General features: G+C 37.6%; 1 protein-coding gene across 3 annotated transcripts in view; it reads right to left on the reverse strand.

The window, feature by feature from the left end:
* LOC136857317 (gem-associated protein 5) overlaps positions 1 to 19,860 on the reverse strand; it is a 310,853-nt gene that overhangs the window by 200,848 nt on the left and 90,145 nt on the right. For all 3 annotated transcript variants that reach the window (XM_068225137.1, XM_067135896.2, XM_067135897.2), the window contains exon 8: positions 5,098 to 5,206. In XM_068225137.1, the coding sequence (XP_068081238.1) occupies positions 5,098 to 5,206 (109 nt within the window). The remainder of the gene's footprint in view (positions 1 to 5,097; positions 5,207 to 19,860) is intronic.

Consider the following 19,860-nt stretch of genomic DNA (forward strand, 5'->3'; position numbering starts at 1 on the left):
TTTCACAGCAAAGCCAAACTATAAAATTCATGCTAGGAACAAGTTTCGCATTGAGAAATGTTGTATAATACTATATACTGTGTGTGTGACACAGTTGTTGGCGTAAATAAAGGTTTAGAAAATTCATATCGATCGATCATATTGTCGATTCAATTCAGATTTCATTTCCATTCTGTTGGCAGTATTACTGGAACCAGCAGTGCTCCCTCCTTACTCCTCAACCCAGTACAAAAATCTATCACTAAAAAGTGTGCGAATAATATTGTGGTTGCTCCCTTAGCAGCCTGTAGTTCCTGTTTGGTAAATGTACACTAGTGACATGCTTCTTCTTTTAATATCATATGCATCATCTGCACTAACAGAGCACTTAACAGTTCGGAGTTCATATTAGCACGGAATTCAGTCTTGTTCTTCCTCATCATGCGCGTCTGAAAAATCACGGCTACACACACTACAAAACATGTGTGAATGAGATTTTGAGCAACGCAGTAAACAGAGCCATTTTTTCGAGTATTCTTCCCTAAATTTTCGAACTATTTTTGGTTTATTACTAGCGTCACTAGTTGCGGTAACGTCATCACACGAATTTCCCTGCACAAGAAATCGCTTCATTATTTCAAACCTTTTGCATTTCGTAACATACGATTCGATTAGCATATATCGTAGAAGAGCAATATATGTAAATTTGGCAACTAAATCACAATAAATACTTCTTCAACAGTCACGCACACAGTATTCACAATGAAATGGGGTTTGTCACCACTTTGCTGCCAAAACGAAGACAAAAGAATTTGCATACTTGCATGGAAGCAATGGAAGTCTAATAATGTGACGAACAAAGACAACAAATCCGCAAGATTTACCACTTCACAGGTGCCTATTTTTTCGGTACTGGAAGCACACACTACGTTTGGCGCGTGAAAACTCTAAATATTTTTAAACGAGGGACAGGAAAGGGTTATAAATGATTACTGAAAAATACGAAAATAGTATTCTGAGAATGCAAGCTGCAATGGCATTCCCTGTGTATCCTTCTGAAAACTTCATGCACTTAGATTCTAAAATCACCATAAAAATTGTAATTCATGGTACGCGATTCGTAAAGGCGTAATTATGATGGGTAATTCGTAATTAGTACGATTGAATCATAATAGTTGGCATCTCTGTAAACAGCCCTACCCCAGACTCTGCCCTACCTTTCTAACACCAAGTACACTTTATAATCTCTTATCTCTTCCTCGTTATCTCCCCTTACCCGAATATCACTTACTCCTAGCAAATCCAGTTGCATCCTCTTTGCTGACTCAGCCAGATCTACTTTCTTTTTTCCATAAGCCCCATTAGTATTGATAGCTCCCCATCGAATTCCGTTTCGTTTGCCAAGTTGTTTCCAAGAAGTCCCTTGCTTGTCAAATGGGAGTGGGACTCCGTTACTCCCATAGGTCCGAGGTTTGCTTAAAATGTTCTAAGCTTGGTAAATTCATGAAGCAGGATGCTACCCTACTTACACATAGTCCAAGTGAGGATCTCTCCTCTAACGGGTTATGGACCACCGGTGAATTGTATAGTCCTAGCCGCCTGAGCACAAGGAGGGTCATGACTCAGAATATGTCTGAGATGCCCACTCCCATTCCATAGCAACTGGTATCCCAACTCTCAGGACCACTTACTAGGCCACTCAGCCGTTGCCCGTGGTTCACGAACTAGGAAGTGACTACAGTAACCCATACCATGAACCATTTATTATTTAGCATATAGCATAAAAACATATATAAAACCCATGGCGCAACGGCCCCAAAAGGCCATGGCCTACCAAGCGACTGCTGCTTAGCCTGAAGGCCTGCAGATTATGAGGCATTATGTGGTCAGCATGTCGAATCCTCCCGGCCGCCATTCTTGGCTTTCTAGCCTGAAGCCGCCATCTCACCATCAGTTAGTTCCTCAACTGTAATCATGTAGGCTGAGTGGACCTCGAACTAGCCCTCAGATCCAAGTAAAAATCCCTGACCTGGCCGGGAACAGAACCCGGGGCCTCCGGGTAAGAGGCAGGTGCGCAACCCCTACACCATGGGGCCAGCAGAAAAATATATATATATATAATTGAATATATTACAATAACAAGAAAACAATATTTCATATAAGGATGTACAGCCCTTCCATCCACTCTAACCTTAAAGTAGGCCTATCCTACACTTAACCCTTCGGTGGTGCTAAGCGAGCAACAATATTCTGGCAGCCAGTCCATCTGAAAAAATCTCCTGGCTATCACATGATGTCAAGAGCAAATAGGAATGAGGCTGGCATCAAAATACCAAATGACACAGGCTACAAAGGTTTGGACATGTTAGGACGATGGAAAGAATGAGAATAGCAAGGAATTACTTTCACAGGGAAGTGAAAGGTGAGAGTCCAGTAGGGAGACCAAGGGATCGATGGATAGACACTGTGAAATCATAGACCGGTGAGAGGAATGTCAAGTGGGAGGACATAGAGGAACACAAACTATACTTTGACAGGAAGAAGTGGCGAGTGCTTGTACACCACACCCAGGAAACTGGAACCGGAAAATGATGACAACATTTTTACCTTATGAGGTAAGATAACGGAGCTACAGTATTCACAAATTGACTTTCTATTTCCAAGTCCATTCATGACAAACATCGCTGGCGAAGATTTATCATTCAGTCATCATGGTAAGAAGTTAACAGGCCATAGTGGTGGTGGTCATTGTTGTGACTGTTTTATAAGGTACAAAATCATAGGGTCATTAACCCTTATTGATCAGGGTCCCCGATTAACTTTCCTGCTAAATCTATGGTTGAAAGTTGTTTAATAACCAATCAATGTTGAGTAGTAGAGCTAATATTTATAAGACAGGCTCCAAAATATTATAAAAACTAGAACCCATCAATATTAAACCTTATCACTGACCTTTAAACGGCCTTCATTTTACCGTATTTACTCGTGTATTAGACCCCCTCACGTATAAGACCCCCCACCCCCCCCACCCCCCCCCCGGCTTTTCAAGGTGAAGAAAATGAAAAAAATAATTCTCACCTATAAGACCCCCCAACATAATTCGTCAGAAAATGATGACGATTCCGCTTCGAAGCAGGTGTAAGTCTTATTGCAGATCTGATGACATCGCACAAATTTGTGACTAGTTTCGTCCGTACAACCTACGCATTGAAAAACGCGTCGAATCCATGCTGCATATCTGAGTTTCGTAGTTAAGAAATGTCCGCCTCTGTAGTGTAGGTCTACTGCAGCTCTGATGACGTCGCACAAATAGATGAATAGGCCTAGCTTCGTGTCCAACCCGCACATTGCAAGCATGCATCAGTCATGCTATATGTCTGTGTTTTGTAGTTAATAATATCCACCAGCATAATGGTTAGCACAATTACTTGCTGTCTAACTTCGATTCCCAGTACCGTACTGCCAGAGATTTACGAATGGCAGGAAGACTGATATGCGGTAAAAGCGGTACCTGTAACTCCCCTCCACTGGGCGTGTGTCTAAAAAGAGGTGTATCACCTCGGGATGAGGAAACAAGTTTACTTTAGTTGAGAAATATTTGCGGTTGTTGCCATTTATACAGCAGGCGAGATCATTAACAAAGTGGTCATTTAATATCTCGTAACTTGGGCCATTATATGTATATATTTGGAGAGAAGTAAGTTTACAACGTGATAAAAGCTATCCAATTAAAACGATCGTTTTACTCGCCAACGTACCTAACAAATAATAATCATTTTATGTCCCAATGTACTTTAAATGATTTTCGGAGACACCAAGCAAAACATACTACGGTATGCGTTAATAAAAAAAGATACAGCGAACTTACAAAATTAAACATTGTGATAATAAAACTCATTACCGCCACATCTGTAGATATCCATAAATGCGGTATATTTTCCTGTTATTTATTTTTATTTTCCGTCAAACTTTTGGCACTATCAGGGCGATAATATACTAACCTGAACAATGTGGTCTGTCTTATATTATCTCATTTACGCAAATCCTGATGTGATAAATGTAGAGAACAAGCATGAAATATACTCAAAAATAAGGGTCTGTGTTTCAACAGCCGCATTTATCAAAAGAATGTTTCCAGTTACTATGTATTACATTCGGAAGTACAACTCGTAACACACACTAGTTATCAGCTGATGGTTTGGCACGTCTTCTACAGTACGGCTTTATTCGGAAGGAGTCGCTTCTGCTACATATACACCAACTGGGAATATCAGAGACCATCAGGGAATAGTTTTACACAGTTTCGACTCTCTAGTCGGGAACAAAATTATTTTTAAAAGGTTCAAAAAGACGGGACCTCATATGCTCTTGATTGCAGTGCATGGCTCAAAGAGAATGAAGCATGGCTGACGCGACTGATGAGAGATAGCAGTGAAGATGACGTCACTTAGAATGCCGACACGCCAGTAGCAATGCAGGGAAGTTGGCGGCGCAAGGCGATAATTCAAATGAAGGCAGTGATCAGGTTTACTGTGTGCTAGACCTACTGCTGAACTGAAAGAGACAAATGACTGGCCATTAAGTTCTTGTGTATCAATATTTAATTATATGATAACACGATACCCTTATCCCTTTCTTCTACGGGATCGAGTATGAAGCGAGACAAATCTTCGTAGCGAGTTTTTACGGCCGTATGCCCTTCCTGATGTCAACCTCACCAGAAGAATTAAAGAGATGTAACGAATGACGTGATATGAGTAACTAAACGGACTTTTATACATACCGTAGGCCTAAAAGTCGTGTTCACCATTTTTTGTCGTTTTACGTTTAGAAACACTGCCTTCCGATGAAAATAGCCAGTATAACTTAAATACATTCTAAGTTTGTTAAATAATAGTATAGAATGTTTACACGTACAATTTATAGCTCTTTATAACCTAGAAGTCATGTGTTCGCTGCACAAAATTTTGAGGTTATTGCATATTGGACCCCCCTTTATTATTTTTGGCTGTAAAAGTGGGGGAAAAAGGGGGTCTAATACGCGAGTAAATACGTATATTATTTTATCATATTTCTTCATCAAAATTTCTGCCTTTTATCATACAAGCATCCACTTACTGTGGTAATTTTTCCCTTGATCTTCTGCCATAAGCAAACCACTTCAAAGGCATTTGAACTGCTAAGGTCCCAAACACGAACAACTGCATCACCAGCACCAAAAGCAACCCTGTAGAACAAATATATACAGTATATAAGCAGAACATTACCCACTAGCCTCTACCTCACAAATATTGTTATAAATTTCTGACAGAGAATATAAATCTAGCTTACTAGACAAAGACTCAATAACAGCAGACAACAACTTAAGAAAAGCAATGTGATCCACTATGAATGAAATGCTGCCTAATGGACTTCATACCATAAAGGAATTACAATACAGTGAAACATCATAGGGAAAATGAACAGAATTGAAACAGCAAACAAAGAAATTGTCCCACTAGATATATCTTCGATGAAAACTAAATGTTTTGAAAGACTAAATCGAAGCAGGAGAGTATTAATATTTACAACCTCAAATACAGGAAGCTACACAGAAGGAAAGGAACACACAAAATACAAATTCACACAAAACAATAAGCTGGCTGCAGTAAAGGAAGTGACAGTAAGGAGACACACAAAGACATAAACACAAAAACATACCCATAAAATATATTATAACCTTCCAATGGATTCCGAATCGAAGATAAAGGAACCATTGAAGTTTATGATAATAAAGAAACGAACGGAAATCATGTGAAGGTATACGTCCAGTCATTTTACGTCCAGACATATTAATAATTCGAGATAACTCGCTCAATTGAATAATAAGTTTAACAGAATTTGGATGTACTATATATACAAATCCATAAGATCAGAACCCTGTGGTATTCAAATACTTTGTATTTAGGAATGTAATATTTGAGTACAAGCAAATACTGTTAAATGAAAATGTTGTATTTTGACGGAAGAATAAAATAATTCTCTGTGCGTGACGTTTAGTTCCAATTACGATATATACGACGAAGGCCATGGAATGGATCAATTTTTTTTTTTTTTTTTTTTGCTATTTTCTTTACGTCGCACCGACACAGATATGTCTTATGGCGACGATGGGATGGGAAAGGCCTAGGAAGTGGAAGGAAGCGGCCGTGGCCTTAATTAAGGTACAGCCCCAGCATTTGCCTGGTGTGAAAATGGGAAACCACGGAAAACCATCTTCAGGGCTGCCAACAGTGGGGCTCGAACCCACGATCTCCCGATTACTGGATACTGGCCGCAATTAAGCGACTGCAGCTATCGAGCTCGGTGAATGGATCAATTATACATGTCAGGTTCGATTTCATCTGCGCTGGTTATGCATTATATAGTTGTTATGGATATTTTCGAGTAACTGAGAAGTTGGTTATAAAGCAATCGATTGGTACATAGTTGAAGAAGACGACACGGATTATTAAGCATGTTCCTTTATTTGAACTCCTGATTACTAGTGTGTCTTATGTCAAGGAGACTATTCCTCAAATGTCAAAAACATATGGAAAGGAAGTAATATGCCAATGATTTATTATGAATTATAAAAACACGAGCCAACATATTACTGATATAATAGAATAGGGTTTTGTTTTAGAAGAACAATGTAATTAAAAATAAGGAGATTGAACATCGCATAAAGGGCCCTTTACACGCTCAGAGATTTACACAGATCTGTCTGTACAGACCGTGTTTGTGCAGACAAGTCGTTGCGTGTAAATTAATCAACGACCAGAATTTTGCTCTGCACTGAGGTCTGTGTTCGACCTGTGCAAAGTCTGGGGGAGTCTGAATTAACACAGACCTCGTGCAGACAAGTCTGAGCATGTAAAGATTACGCAGACAACACTGCAGACAGATAGCACAGTCCTTTGTCTGGGAGCGTGTATGTAGTGTTGTACTGTAGCCTAGTGTTTGCTCTCAATACAAGAACAGCTATGAGCGAGTTTACTCAAGATTCGCGTAACTGTACCCGTACATTTATGATTGAATTCATAGAACTCTATAAATCATTGCCAAGTGTTTGGAAGATAAGAAGAAAGAATACAGTGACCAGAATTAAAACAACGCGGCATATGATGTATTAGTTCTAAACTTAAAGAAGTAGAAATCAGTGCGGACCGTGAAATGGTTGTGAAGAAAATTAACAATCTTCGGAGTGCGTACAGAAGGGAGTTAAAGAAAGTTCAGCACTCAAAGTGCTCAGGAGCCGCAAGTGATGAAGTATATACTCTAACATTGTGGTACTTTGACATGCTGTCCTTTCTACAAGATCAAGAACTGTCTCGGCCATCGATCTCAAACATGGACAAAACAGCACAACAAACGATAAGTTAAACAGAGCTTGCCTCGATTAGAAATACAGGACTGTGCAAAAGCTGTACAACTGGTTGGAATGTGTAAACGCAGCGTGAACAGTGCAGACCAGATGTGCAGACGGTCGTTGCGAACGTGGTCTGCACAGACAAGTCTGAGCGTGTAAAGGGCCTTTAAGACAAATATATATGACAAGAAGGAAGCTAGTCATAAGATGCAAGAATCTGAATAGTTGTCGTATAATAGGAAGAGAAGTAAATTATAAAATTACGAGATATAGCATCTAATGTAAAGATTAACGTATCCACAAAGACACGAGATACTGTCAGTTGGTACAATTATTTTATTCAGATCTATTTACAAATTAAAAACACACATAACCTTAATCACTGCTGTCACAAACAGAACACTCACATCACAAACCGCCATTTTCAAAACAACTGACAAAGAAGTTATTATATTAATAAAACCACCTTTCCAATACACAATAGTCCTTTATATTTAGGATAAAACCATTAATAGAAATTACAAGTAGGACATGTTTTGCTCAATCTTAGTGAGCATCATCAGCTAAAGATAACTTAATCCATGGTGGGTCAGGGCCCTGATCCTGGTATATATAATGAAAACACGTCCAAAATTACATTGATAAAATACGAATTTTAACAATTTAAAAATAATCAATAAGATTATATTATGTCTATTAAAACAAATATTGATCATTAAAATTGCTTAAAATGTAAGTGGAATGAATGACTTGAAAATGTTACTATAATATGTAGTGATTAATTGTTCGTATAAAACAACGACCATAATAATCTTTGGTCAATGGCATTAGACTGTTTGTGAGTAAAAATAGTTATTCACATAAGGGTGAGCTCTTGTAATGAACTATGATGTTGTTTCACAAAATAAACATGATGATCTAACCGGCACCACCCTCTAGGACCCCGGTTACATCCTAGTAGTGATGAGGTTAATAACCTTACCCACCAGAGTGAGGTAAAAAAAAAAAGGAGAGAGAGAGAGAGAGACACAGCCTGGTGTGAAGGTTGCTATTGTGTCCGCCCCCAATGGGGAGAAAAAGCGAACACGAGTGAGAACAAGGGGAAAAGTAAAACAACAAGTCACAGTACATCAATAAATTAAAGGATAAAAACAACACCAGCCAACGACATGATACAAAATTACCAAAAGGGAGAAATTGAGACACTTACCCGAAACGTAGAGAAAAAGCGGCTTAAGGCCCGTGGACACCCAAACCAAAAGAAATAGTTGCAGTGCTGCACCAAATGTGCCAAATGAAAACCAACTCTCTAGTGATATTTAAGAAAACTTTAATAGAAATTAAAATGAGAGGTAACAATTCTAAAAGATAATAGCTGGAGGAAACCTACGTTCATCATTAAAGGTGAAGATTAAAGTCAGATAATAAATTGAACCAGGTGCTTAAAAAAAAAATTGAATGTAAATACTCATTTAACAATAATTAAATTAATTTGCAAGAACTTGATATGTTTTGATAATAAATAGCCAACAAAGCACCTTTAAATAAGAAAAGGTAGACATTCATTTAACAAATAATAAAGGAACTAATCCGTAAATTTCAACAAGGAAAAACAACACTGACCTCCATACCTCAAACAAAGTAAGTAATATATTGATTTAAATGTGATCGATCACGCGTTAAAGAGAAAACCAAATACCGTACTTAGTAAACAATCAATAGCTCCATGACCTTTAGGCCGGTTGCCTTTTAACTTTACCACAATTCATTTCAATTTCTACCAAGGGCAGCTTCCAAGGTCACACGAAGGTAAAGGTAGAGGCTACACATTTCACCCGGACAGAGTAAAAGGCGAAACCACATAAAAGATTGGCCGAAATAAATAACTTAATATGAAAAAAATTGCCAACGATACGCGGCAACCAAAATATTTCATCCAAGAAGCACACACGAACCATGTACCATCCGGCGTAAAAACAAAACCCCACACAACAATGACCCAAACACACGTTGCCGTAGTAACAGGAAAACCGAAGCACAGTCTACAAATAAGAAGGAAAACAAACGGATTTAAAATAAAAATTCACTGAAATCCCAGAAACAACGAAATTATACGAAGCAAGGTGAAATAAATCCCAGAAAGCAACAGGAACCCGAAGGAAAGCTAACCCCGCTACCTTGGAAACCGCGCCTTGGTTCACACCATAAGGTACAATCAAAGTGCAAAAAACTTTTACTTAATTTTAAAATAAACATACTAATTTATTTCACTGTGCGAAGTACATTCTAAAATGATTAATTGCCGAAACAGTTTCCTATCGTTCACAGACGCACACGATATCCAGCACAAATTTCGAAGAGAAAGTATTAATCCCTATTATTATTATTATTACTATTCTCTTGAAGTGCACCAAAACACATTAATCTTCTCTTCGCGGAATTACCTTAATCAAACAGTTACATACCTTTGAGTCCAGAAAAGTTAAGAAGTTCAAACCTGGCCATTGTTATTGAAGAGAGGCCACCACGAGGCCGGGAACTAAGCTTGTTCACCAAGGATCCTGGAGAATTATAGTAGCAAAAACATAGTCAAATAAAACAGTAGGAGGCCAGCAACTAATCCGATAAGGGAATATCCCTCTTAAGGAAGGTATTACGGTGGTTTTAGCACAACCACCCGCCGCAAAGCGGAACACACACATTCACGTCCATCCATGGCGGCTGCAAGACAACTTACACAGAAGTAGTGGCTCGCAGTCAGCACTACACTTGCCTCACACCAACTCACGCACGCGCAGTAGGCGCAGACACAATACTCGGAACAGCAGCGCACGGCATACCGTAACAAAAAAGTATACTGGCAAAAGCCGATTGACACAGAATTTCCAGATGGCAGCGCACACACGCCAGTTCGAAAAGGATATAGGGGGAGTCTCAAACTACTTAATACTGTCTCAATGAGGAATGATAAACTCACATATATTGGTTGAAAAACGAACTGCTGATGAGTAAAACGTCGTCTGGATCGGCGTAAATAACCTTATAGGACTCCCTCGTGTTGTGTTTCAAACATTGTTTATGTAGTAGTGTGTTAATATTGGGCTTCAAATGGAGAACTGAAATGTTTGTATAGGAAACGATGCAAAAATTTGGAAACATTATATGTAGGACAATTTCTACAATTTATAATGGGGCACATTGGTATCCCTTGCTTATGTATTTTTGGTAGAGCTCTGGCTGTGGACAGCTTAGGGTTCATTATGGTAAGTTTCTGTTGTTTGTGTTCTTGTAAAAGAAAATAAAGACTTTTTTAACAGGTTCTTAAGATCTCGTGAGCTGAACATATATAACTGAGTGATACCATATTTTAAAGAGTCAGTTGGAGGATCCTCGGAAAAACAGTTTTATACGATTCCTGATTTTCCTACATAATTCTCTTACTATCTTCCAAATAACATCAAATTATTCCGCTAGGTACCTAGGTGAGGGACTCCTTGGAAACAACTTGGCAAACGAAATGGAATTCCATGGGGAGCTATCAATATTAATGGGGCTTATGGAAGAAAGAAAGTAGAACTGGCTGAGTCAGCAAAGAGGATGCAACTGGATGTACTAGGAGTATGTGATATTCGGGTAAGGGGAGATAACGAGGAAGAGATAGAAGATTATAGTGTACTTGACGGGTGTTAAAAAGGGAACGGCAGAGTGTGGGGTAGGGCTGTTTATCAGGAATACTATTGCACGCAACATAGTTTCTGTTAGGCACGTAAATGAGCGAATGATGTGGGTAGATTTGGCAGTTGGAGGAATTAGGACGAGAATTGTGTCCGTGTATTCACCATGTGAGGGTGCAGATGAGGATGAAGTTGATAAGTTTCATGAAGCATTGAGTGACATCGTAGCCAGAGTCAACAGCAAGGATAGGATAGTACTAATGGGCGATTTCAATGCGAGAGTTGGAAATAGAACTGAAGGATACGAAAGGGTGATTGGTAAATGTGGGGAAGATATGCAAGCTAATGGGAATGGGAAGCGTTTGCTGGACTTCCGTGCTAGTATGGGTTCAGCAGTTACGAATGCATTCTTCAAGCATAAGGCTATTCACCGCTACACATGGAAGGCTAGAGGTACCAGGTCTATAACAGACTATATCTTAACCAACTTCGAATTCAGGAAGTCTATTGGGAATGAATAGGTTTTTCAAGGATTTTTCGATGATACAGACCACTATCTGATCTGTAGTGAACTAAGTATCTCTAGGCCTAAAGTAGAGAAAGTGAAATCTGTCTGCAAACGAATAAGGGTAGAAAATACCCAAGACGAGAAAATTAGACAGAAGTACATGGATATGATTAGTGAGAAGTTTCGAACAGTGGACAGCAAGCAGGTTCAGGATATAGAAAGACAATGGTGGCATACAGGGATGCTGTAGTAGAAACAGCAAGGGAATGCCTAGGAAGGACTGTGTGTAAAGACGGGAAAAAGCGAACATCTTGGTGGAATGATGAAGTGAGAGCAGCATGTAAATGTAAAAAGAAAGCTTATCAGAAATAGCTCCAAACAAGGGCCGATGCAGACAATGAATTGTATGTAGATGAAAGAAACAGAGCAAAACAAATAGTTGTTGAATCCAAGAAGAAGTTTTGGGAAGATTTTGGTAATAACCCGGAAAGGCTAGGTCAGGCAGCAGGGAAACCTTTCTTGACAGTAATAAAAATCTTAGGAAGGGACGGAAAAAAGAAATGAACAGTGTTTTGAGTAATTCAGGTGAACTCATAATAAATCCCACGGAATCACTGGACAGGTGGAGGGAATATCTTGGAAATCTTCTCAACGTAAAAGGAAATCTTCCTGGTGATGCCGCAAACCAAGCTCATGGGGAGGAAGAAAATGATGTCGGTGAAATTACGCTTGAGGAAGTGGAAAGGGTGGTAAATAAACTCCATTTTCGTACAGCAGCAGGAATAGATTAAATTAGACCTGAAATTGTGAAGTATAGTGGGAAGGCAGGGATGAAATGGCTTCATAGAGTAGTAAGATTAGCATGGAGTGTTGGTAAGGTACCTTCAGATTGGTCAAAAGCAAAAATTGCAACTATCTATAAGCAAGGGAACAGGAAGGATTGCAACAACTATCAAGGTATCTCATTGATTAGTATACCAGGCAAAGTATTCACTTGGCATCTTGGAAGAGAGGGTGCGATCAGTGGTTGAAAGGAAGTTGAAAGAAATCCAGTGTGGTTTCAGACCACAGAGGGGTTGTCAGGATCAGATTTTCAGTATGCGCCAGGTAATATAAAATGTTTCGAGAGGAGTAGACAGTCATGTTTATGTTTCGTAGATCTAGAGAAAGCATATGACAGGGTACTGAGAGAAAAGATGTTCACCATACTGGGGGACTATGGAATTAAGGGAAGATTATTAAAATCAATCAAAGGCATTTATGCTGACAATTGAGCTTCAGTGAGAATTGATGGTAGGATGAGTTCTTGGTTCAGGGTACTTACAGGGGTTAGACAAGGCTGTAATCTTTCACCTTTGCTGTTCATAGCTTACATGGATTATCTGATGAAAGGCATAAGTGGCAGGGAGGTATTCAGTTAGGTGGAAATGTATTAAGCAGTCTGGCCTATGCTGACGACTTAATTTGAATAGCAGATTGTGTTGAATACCTGCAGTCTAATATCTTGGAACTAGAAAACAGGTGCAATGAGTATGGTATGAAAATTAGCCTCTCGAAGGCTAAACTGATGTCCGCAGGTAAGAACTTCAACACAATGTCAGATTGGTGATACAAAGCTAGAACAGGTAGATAATTTTAAGTATTTAGGTTGTTTGTTCTCCCAGGATGGTAATATAGTAACACAGTGTTAAAAAGAGAGAGTTTCCACCTATTCAACACAATGATAAACAGTTCCACAAACTTATGTCACAACATGTTTAATTTGGGACAGGTTTTGACACATATTTATGTCATCATCAGCAGATAGAAAAAACATGGCAAGAAAAAAACAAACACAAACAAACACACACACACTCTCTCTCTCTCTCTCAAGGATAACTGAAACACATTACACTTTCACGAAGAAGTGAACAATTGAAGTTCATGTGGTTTTTACACTGTTGCTGTAAGTGTTAAAAGAACTAAAGGATACAAGTGAAATGTAACACTTTTCCATGAAGATAATTTTTTGTAGAGATCGTAAGCAGTGTGACGTTCTTGAGCACTCTTGCTGCAAGCTTTGAAGTCAATATAGTAGATCTTGAGGTTAAAAAGGATCTTGAAGGATGCAGCATAAGGTTCTTTCCAACACGCAGTTTGCTGTCAGTACATGGATGCATCCATACATCGCTCTATACGCATGCGTTGACTTCGTATTGGTTCTGGGATTGATACACGATTGGGTTGTGTTGGAATGGATTCTCGTTCATGCACTCCAAGGAATAGGAGTAACGCAGTCCAATGAATGCTGAAATATGAAAGGTAGAGTATGTCACATTTAAGTAGAATGCCGAAATTTTTCCATACTGCCCATGTCTTTAATGATGCTTATTTTTTTCATATCGATTTGTAATATCTTGAGCCGGCTAATGCGGAAATGCTCAAAAACTCATTTTCATTATACTGAGGAGCGATTTCTTCTGAAAAATTCATCGTATTTAAATTATACTTTGTTTCACCTGGTAGCTTTTGTGCCTTTATAAACTATAGGCCTAATGTAACTAAAGAAAGATATTTAATTATCGTTACCTAAATAATTTTCATTTCTTTCTTTTTACGAAAAATAGTACCTCCTCTTCTTCACTGGATGAAGATTGTAAAAAATCGTCGTCACTATCCATCCTAACCTCAGTAACCAAACAGCTGATTAATTTATTAATGGGAGAAGAGCGTGCAATGTGCATTAAAAAAACAGCTGATTAAAGGAACTCCAAAGTAATCAGCTTACAGCAGGAGGCAACGATACAGTGTGTCTGCACGTCACAGAAATGTACGGCTCAGTACGTGCTTTAGACTGCAGACTAGTTCCGACCGCCAGGGATCGATGCGAAGAGTTAGTTGGAACGCCTGACTGTAGTACATGGACGAATACATGAACGCGATTTTGACTGTGTTGGAAAAGATTTTTCGTATTGCGCATGCGCAAGGAGACCATGTACTGGTACAGGGACTGTGTTGGAAAGAACCTATAATTTACAATTGTTGCTAGGCAAGGAATACACTTGTTGCTAGGTAACAAATAATATGATTTTGTTTTTGGTACTTCTAAAGGTGGATAGTGATATATATAATTATATAAACTCCTAGAGTATATTGTAGGATATGAACTTATCAGTTTTGATATGGATTTATGAGATCTATAGAAAAAGGAAAATAAGTTAGAAATAAAAACAGGGAATGCAACACAGGCAGGACAAAAAACATCAATTCGCTACGTTAGACCAAGATATTGAAATTATCAGTACCCTAAACAAAGGCCCTCTTCTTGATATCACTGAAAATAGTTTAATACACCTTGATCAATTTTTTAATCCTAACCAAAACCTTAATGACTTGTCTGAAAAACCGAACATCCTTTTTGACTTCCTTATCTTAGTTTTCAAAAGCTTCAAGTTGACAAGTAGGCGGTCGATTTTCCATGTTATACACAGCACCTTCTCGTGCTACTTGCCCCTACCACAACACCCCCCTGATGATCCACCTTAGACAACTCCCCTTATTCCCATACCCCCACCTCCTATCCCCTACCTGTGCTCAATTTCTGTTCTTACTTCCTCTTATACTTCATGGCAAGCTAAACAAGGTGAGCCTCATAGTATTACTTATCTTACCATTTTTCCCTAATTATATATATCACTATCCACCTTTAGAAGTACCAAAAACAAAATCATGTTATTCGTTACCTAGCAACAAGTGTATTCCTTGCCTAGCAACAATTGTAAATTATGCTGCATCCTTCAAGATCCTTTTTAACCTCAAGATCTAATACATTAACCTTCTTGAAGCCAAGAGCCGATCTGGTCGGCCGCTCCCCATCAGCTGGAAGAGGCCAGAGCTCCGCCTCCACTCTACTACTGGAAAGTGCCAGGCCGTTTTCAGTGGAAATACATGTTTTCTAAAATTCGCGTATATCTACTGTGTATAGCAAATACCGGCATGAAATTTTCTACATATCGACCACGTAGAATTAAAAATGAAATCTGGCTAAAAAACAAGATAAAAACACATTACAGAAAAAAGTTGTTTTTAAACTTACAACTTTATCGTACACATTTAGAAATCTCTGACATTCTAACCCTGTTAGAATGGCAATCAGTACAACAATTTCCTAATGAGAAACTTGTTGGTATATTAGAGAAGAAACAAAGAACTATAGAAAACAAAATATCACATTTAAGAGAGAACAAAACAAAATCCGAAAAACATAATACAAGAATAAAACAGACTAACTCAGACCTTAAAAACATCCCAACCACTGTAAATTTATCAGATGTCACCTTCACGGATAGTGAAATGAGCTTACTGAATAAAGGATCAAAATTTAATTGGCCTAACCATCATCAAATAGAAGACGTAATAACCGCTGTAGCTGAAATAGAATCTAATATAGGGAAATTGCCTTTAGAATCGCAAAGTGATACAAGATTCGAAGTTAAAAAGAAACTTCCAACCTTAGTAAAAGAAATAAATAACAACTTAAATCCCGACCTCACTAAACAAATCAAAGAATTAAAAACAAAAATCAACGAAAGCAACATAATAGTACCCAAAGCTGATAAAGGAGAAACTACAGTTATTTTAAATAAGCAAGATTACATTAAGAAAACAGAAGAATTTTTCTCAAATGGAGCCTATTCGATAATACAGAAAGATCCTACAATCAAAATTCAACGAAACCTAAAGAAATTACTTAAAAATTCGTCTTTTCTCTTTAATGATCTAGAATGTCAGAAGCTGATAAATATGAATCCCAAAATACCAACAGCCAGAGCCATGCCTAAAATCCATAAAGCTAACATACCTATGCGACCTATAATTAACTGCATGAATAGCCCAACATATAAGACCTCTAAATTTATACATCATTTTTTGAAAAAGTACTATAAATTTTACAATAATTCTACAATTAATAATTCAATAGAATTCTGTGATAAACTAAATAAATTCGAACTGCAACCACATCATAAAATGTGTTCATATGATATAACTAACATGTACCCTTGCATACCGATCAACGAAACCATTAATATAATCAAAATAAATTTATTCAATCATAGTAAATTAAGTAAGTGTGAAATAGAAGAATTCATAAATGTATTAAGATTTACTTTAAATAATAATTACTTCACATTTAATCAAAAGATATATCAGCAAATGTGCTTAGGAATGGGTGACCCTGCATCAGGTATACTAGCTAACATTTATATGGATTATTTAGAACACGTTAAAATTTTAAATAACATAGATGGACTAAACCTTTGGCTGAGATACGTGGATGACACGTTTGTTATAATAGACAGTAAACTGAACAATAGTGATAATATTTTGGATTTTTTAAATAAATTAGACAGTAATATAAAATTCACTAAGGAAGATGAAAGGAACAATTCATTAAGTTTCCTAGATATAAATGTAAAGAAAGCAGGAAACAAATTTGACTTCCAGATTTATAGAAAACCGATGTTTACTCCAGTAATGATCAAAAACGAGTCACTCCACCCCAACTCTCATAAACAGGCAGCATTTTTGAGTTTGGTTTACAGAGCCCTAAAAATTCCACTAACAAACAAGAATTTAAAGAAAGAACTTGATTTTATAAAAGATCTAGCACTCAATAATGGTTACAAAATAGAAATGATTAACAAAATCATTAATAAAGTGAAAATAAAATTGGCCACTGATCTTGTACCAGATAAAAATAAAAAATCCAAATTTGCAACTTTCACATTTACTAACCCAGCTATATACCAAATCACTAATACCATCAAAAAACAAAATATTAACATTGCCTTCAAGACCCAAAACACGAACCGAAACGTTTTCTTCAACCACAATAAAGTTAATACAAATAGTAATCAATATCAAGGATCTGGAATATATAGGCTCACGTGCGCAGAGTGCAATTTTTCATACGTTGGCCAGACTGGCCGAAGCCTTATAATAAGATATCTTGAACATGTAAATGCAGCCAAACACAGGAAACATTCTGCAATGAGTACATACATGCAAGAAACTGGACACAGTTTTACAACTATTGAAAGGAATTTAAAAATCTTAAGAAAAGTAGAAAAAGGAAAAGAAATGACGGAATTGGAAAACATATACATTCATTTAGATCAACAATACAATAAAAATAAAAACCTAAATGACAAAATAGAAATAAAGAATCCCATCTTATTACAATTACCGGAACAAATACAAATACTCAAATCAGATATAAATAAATTCTATAAACATTCAAATCCGATAACAGTTAATGGCTTATTGACACAAACAAACTCAACTCCTCCCCTCACTTCCCCATGACTATCCCCTCCACAGTCTACTGCAGCTACCAATGCGCCGCCTACCTTAACTTCCCCTTCCCCCTCCCCGCCAAAACGTAAACTCATCCACACTCACTCATACAACACAAGAAGTGCAAACAGGATAACAAGTAGTTCTCAAGAGGCTAGGAGTAACACCAAACAATTACACAGCAGAAAGGAAAGTAAGTGACAATTCTTCCAATAAGATGTTATACAGAAATACAATCAAAACCATAAACATATAATTTTTATCTTTCATTACAGATACACCAACGAGCCATTATGGAACGTTCGAGAACATTTTAAATCCAATATCACATCAAAAAGTGTTTCATCAACAAGTTTGTTCACGAACAATTTTACCCCATTGATAATATAAATTAATACCAATACATTTTATAAATGTTACAAGTCTATCGACCATAATGACAATTATCAACTGCAGAAAATATTCAATACTGTTATGAAGTTTTAATGACAGTTATACAAGTTAAGCAACGGGAATCAACACAAATAGCCAGATTTCAAAAGTTTTTTATTTTATTCTTATTTTTAAACATTTTTAAAAGATGTTCACCGGATGAGTTTCGGCGATAAAATGTTTGAACTGAAGAAGATTTTAGACAAAAAGTGTTAACTTAAGACATAATTTTATTGTTGTGTAACTTTTAAAATGTTATAAGATTGTCAATTAGTTTTATAGGAGTAATCTTGAACCAAAAGAATTGTTTTATGATTTTATGATCTTATACAATCTTAGATTAATGATAGTTTGGCTGATGATGCTCACGAAAAGGAGCGAAACATGTACCATGTAAACATCATAATAAATATGTAAGTTTGTAATATATTTTTATTGTATTGAAAAGGTGGCAATTGGCAAAACTAAAGGAATTGTATCACACAATTCTACTCACCGATAAAATTCGCGTATATGTATCGATGTTTGGCAAATACTGACAAGAGCTTTTCTGCGTGCGGACAACACAGTATTAAAATAATTCTGAATTATTAAATAAGTAAAAAATAATAGTTGATATTATAATTTTTGTTTTCAGGAGGTGAATCGAGGTGAATCATGGTCAGTCAGATGGATCCTCTCAGTAATTATTCTTGGTTTTCCAGGCCGGGGTCGCCTTCTCACCCTCAGATATCTCCTCAATTGCAATCACTTAGGGTCACTTAGATTGAGTGAACCTCGAACCAACCCTCAGGACCAGGCGTAAATTCTTGACCTGGGCGGGAATCGAACCCACGACCTCCGGCTGAGAGGCAGGCACGCTACATTTGGCCCGCAGAGACCGGCATTTATGTAATGATAGAGGACTATATGTGACTAAGGTTTAGCAGAGAGTAAGTGAAAAGTAAATTCAAGTATGATATGGGCTGAGAATTAGACAGTGGGACATGTTTAGGTCCAAGAAGTTCCTTGAAGGAGACAGGAGGTTGAGGAAAGTTGTCGGGTTCGTTGGGACAAATTTCCACAAAATGTTCTTCAGAGACATCATCATCATATTCGTTATCACTAGTTTGATCTACCACCATATTCAGAGTAGCTTTAGTGCCGTTAGAAACAATTAAACATCTCTTCTTTAGCTTTGGTGATTCCGCGGACGTGTCCGGTATAATTTCATCGTTACTCTGTCTACTAAATTCCCTATCGCTATCCGATAAATCATCCGCGTTAACTTCGCATTGTTCCAAATACTGCATTAATTTGTTGTCATCAATACCTGCTGAAAAAATATGACGAGAAAAACTTGCCATTTTCCTGTCACAAATCCACTCACTGCAAGAAGCAATCTCTTACTGACCGGTTAGCGGTATTTGTAAACACAGGAAACGACTCTTGTGAAAGCTATAACACCCTCTTAGAACTGCCAAAGCAAGGTCAGGCACACAATAACGTATAGCCCCTTTACTACAGGTTGTAACAAAAGTATGTACGTCACTATAGGTTGC

Source organism: Anabrus simplex, chromosome 1, assembly GCF_040414725.1.
Source record: "Anabrus simplex isolate iqAnaSimp1 chromosome 1, ASM4041472v1, whole genome shotgun sequence".
In the NCBI taxonomy this organism is placed as follows: domain Eukaryota; kingdom Metazoa; phylum Arthropoda; class Insecta; order Orthoptera; family Tettigoniidae; genus Anabrus; species Anabrus simplex.